The sequence below is a fragment of the Phodopus roborovskii genome, unplaced genomic scaffold (genome assembly GCF_943737965.1).
Source record: "Phodopus roborovskii unplaced genomic scaffold, PHOROB, whole genome shotgun sequence".
Classification (NCBI taxonomy): Eukaryota; Metazoa; Chordata; class Mammalia; order Rodentia; family Cricetidae; genus Phodopus; species Phodopus roborovskii.
Window position 1 is genome coordinate 56,597,297 of NW_026126511.1, and position 3,754 is coordinate 56,601,050.

General features: G+C 40.6%; 1 protein-coding gene across 1 annotated transcript; it reads left to right on the plus strand.

The window, feature by feature from the left end:
* Nucleotides 1-2,364: 2,364 nt before the first annotated feature.
* On the plus strand, nucleotides 2,365-3,447 carry LOC127230353 (septin-7). The gene has a single exon (XM_051195634.1). It carries the CDS (start codon nucleotides 2,711-2,713, stop codon nucleotides 3,161-3,163), a length of 453 nt encoding a protein of 150 aa, XP_051051591.1. The 5' UTR covers nucleotides 2,365-2,710; the 3' UTR covers nucleotides 3,164-3,447.
* Nucleotides 3,448-3,754: the final 307 nt, after the last annotated feature.

Here is a 3,754-nt window from a genome sequence, read left to right on the forward strand (position 1 = left end):
AAAGAGAAGGGGAGGAGAGGAAAGCACGTGGGACTAGGAAGATTGAGTCAGGGGAGGAATAGATGAGAGAAGAGGGAGAGAGAGAGAGAGAGAGAGAGAGAGAGAGAGAGAGAGAGAGAGAGAGAGGAAGAATTAAAAGGGAGAGAGAGAGGGAGGGAGGGAGGGAGGGAGGGAGACCATAAAAGAGGGAGCCATTATAGGTTTCAAGAGAAAACTGAACCTAGAGAAATGTCCAGAGACCTACAAGACTGACCCCAACTAACAATTTGCACAACAGTGGAAAAGCTACCATAAATGCCCTTCCCTGAGAATGAGATCAATGACTAACTTATCCACCATCATGGAGCATCATCTAGTAGCTGATGGAAACAGAAGCAAACACCCACAACTAAACACTGAGCCAAACTGGAATCCATTTGCAGGGAGGGAGGCAAGACCAGGCTGCAGAAACACATAGGGACAGCTGACCTGAACAAGGAGGAGCTAATGGGCCCCCAGACTGATAACTGGGAATCCAGCATGGGACTGACTCAGACCCCCTGAACACGGGTCTCAGAAGGTCTGAGCAGTCTAAGGGACCTCGGACAGTGGAACCAGGATGTATTCCTGGTGGACAAAATGACTCTGGGGGCACATCCCCCATGGAGGGATATTCCCTTAACCTAGAGACAGGAGAGAAGTCCTAGTCCCTACTCCAAATGACTTGACATATTTAGATGACCCCTCCTGGAGGGCATCACCCTACATGTGGAGTGGGGGGGGATGGGAGGGAAGGTGGTCAGGGAGCATGAGAGGGTGGGACGGAGGGAAAAAGAGAGGGAGGGAGAGGGACCTGTGATTGACATGTAAAATAAAAATTAAAAAATAAATTAATAAAAATTAAAAAAAAGAATGGCCCCTATAGGCTGATATATTTGAATGCTTAGTCATCAGGAATTGGTATGACGTGGAAGAGATTAGGAGGTGTGTCCTTGTTGGAGTGGGTGTGATCTTGTTGGATGGAGTGTGTCCTTGGGTATATACCTAGAGGTTCCAAGGACTTAAGTCAAGCCATGTGTCGCTCTCTTTTTCTGTTACTTGCAGATCCAGATGTAGAACTCTCAACTTACCCAACATCAATCATGTCTGCCTGTGTGCAGCCATTTTTCCTGTAGTACAATGTGAAATCTGGGATAGTGATATCTCCCACAATTCTTTTATTATTAAGGATTGTTTTAACTTCTTTGTTTCCATATGAAGTTGAAAATAGTCCTTTCAAGACATGTGAAGAATTGTGTCAGAAATTCAATGGAATTGCATTGGATGTGCAGATTACTTTTGGTAGGATAGCCATTTTTAGTATATTAATCCTACCAATCCATGCACATGCGGGAGTCTTTCCATCTTCTGATTTCTTCTTCGGTTTCTTTCTTCAAAGACTTATACATTCTTATCCTACAGATGTTTTTCTTCCTTAGTTAGAGGTACCCCCAAGACATTTTATTTTATTTGAGGCTATTGTAAAAGGTATTGTTTCCCTGATTTCTTTCTCAGTCTTTCCTTTATGTATAGGAGGGCTACTGATTTTTGTGAGTTAGTTTTGCAGGCAACTCTTTTGCTAGAAGTTTTTATCAGTTGAAGGAGTTTCCTCGTGAATTTGGGGTGAGAGTTGATTATGTATTATATCATCTGCAAATAAAGATACTCTGATGTCATTCTTTCCTATTTGTAGCCCCTTGACCTTTAGTTGTCTTATTGTTTTATTTAAGACTTCAGACACGAGTCGGGCAGTCCGCCCGCTGCTGTGTGCGTAAATGGGGCAGCGAAGCGCGGGGCAGCTATGCCGCAGAACCGCGCCAGAGCTGGAAGGGGAGAAGATGTCAGTTAGTGCCAGTGCGAGATCCGCTGCTGTTGAGGAGAGGAGCGTCAACTGCAGCACCATGGCTCAACCGAAGAACCTTGAGGGCTATGTGGGATTTGCCAACCTTCCAAATCAAGTGTACAGAAAATCAGTGAAAAGAGAATTTGAATTCACACTTATGGTAGTAGGTAAATCTGGACTGGGAAAGTCAACCTTAATCAACTCATTGTTCCTCAAAGATTTGTATTCTCCAAAGTATCCAGGTCCTTCTCACAGAATAAAAAAGACTGTACAGGTGGAGCAATCCAAAGTTTTAATCAAAGAAGGTAGTGTTCAGTTGCTGCTGACAATAGTTCATACCCCAGGATTTGGAGATGCAGTGGATAATAGTAATTGCTGGCAGCCTGTTATTGACTACATTGACAGTAAATTCGAGGATTACTTAAATGCAGAATCTCGAGTGAACAGATGGCAGATGCCCGATAACAGGGTACAGTGTTGTTTATACTTCATTGCTCCTTCAGGGCATGGATATTGAATTTATGAAACGTTTGCATGAAAAAGTAAATATCATCCCACTAATTGCCAAAGCAGACACACTCACACCAGAGGAATGTCAACAGTTTAAAAAGCAGATAATGAAAGAAATCCAAGAACATAAAATTAAAATATATGAATTTCCAGAAACAGATGATGAAGAAGAGAATGAACTGGTTAAGAAGATAAAGGACCGTTTACCTCTTGCTGTGGTAGGTAGTAAGTAATACTATCATCGAAGTTAACGGCAAAAGAGTCAGAGGAAGGCAATATCCTTGGGGTGTGGCTGAAGTTGAAAATGGTGAACATTGTGATTTTACAATTCTAAGAAATATGTTGATAAGAACACACATGCAGGATTTGAAAGATGTTACTAATAACGTACACTATGAGAACTACAGAAGCAGAAAACTAGCAGCAGTGACTTACAATGGAGTGGATAACAACAAGAATAAAGGACAATTTACTAAGAGCCCTCTGGCACAGATGGAAGAAGAAAGAAGGGAACATGTAGCCAAGATGAAGAAGATGGAGATGGAGATGGAGCAGGTGTTTGAAATGAAGGTCAAAGAAAAAGTTCAAAAACTGAAGGACTCTGAAGCTGAGCTCCAGCGGCGCCATGAGCAAATGAAAAACAGTTTAGAAGCACAACACAAAGAATTAGAGGAAAAACGTCGCCAGTTTGAAGAAGAGAAAGCAAACTGGGAAGCTCAACAACGCATTTTAGAGCAACAGAACTCTTCAAGAACCTTGGAAAAGAACAAGAAGAAAGGCAAGATCTTTTAAACTCTATTGACCACCAGTTATGTATTAGTTGCCAATATACCAGCTTGGACATCCGTGTTTGTTGGATCCGTTTGACCAATTTGCACCAATTTTATCCATAATGATGGATTAACAGCATGACAAAAATTATTTTTTGTTGTTCTCGACTGAGATTAAGATGCCTTGAATTGTCTAGGATATTGTGTACTTAGAAATTAACAGCTCTAAGTACCTTTCTACATTTTCTTTTGTTTTTTAAATTAAAAAGATGTCTTCAGTTTAATGCAAGAAAACATTTTACTGTTGTTTAAAAAAAAAGACTTCATACACTATACTGAATAGGTATGGAGAGAGTGAACAATTTTATCTTGTTCCTAATTTTAGCAGAATTGTTTTGAGTTTCTCCCTGTTTGAATTGATGTTTGCTGTCTGCTTGCTACACACTGCCTTCATTATATTGAGGTATGTCTGTTGTATTCCTAATCTCTCCAGGACTTTTATCATGAAGAGGTGTTAAATTTTGCCAAAAGCCTTTTCTATATATAATGAGATGATAATGTGGTTTTTTGTCTTTCAGTCTGTTTATATGGTGGATTACATTTATCAATTTAT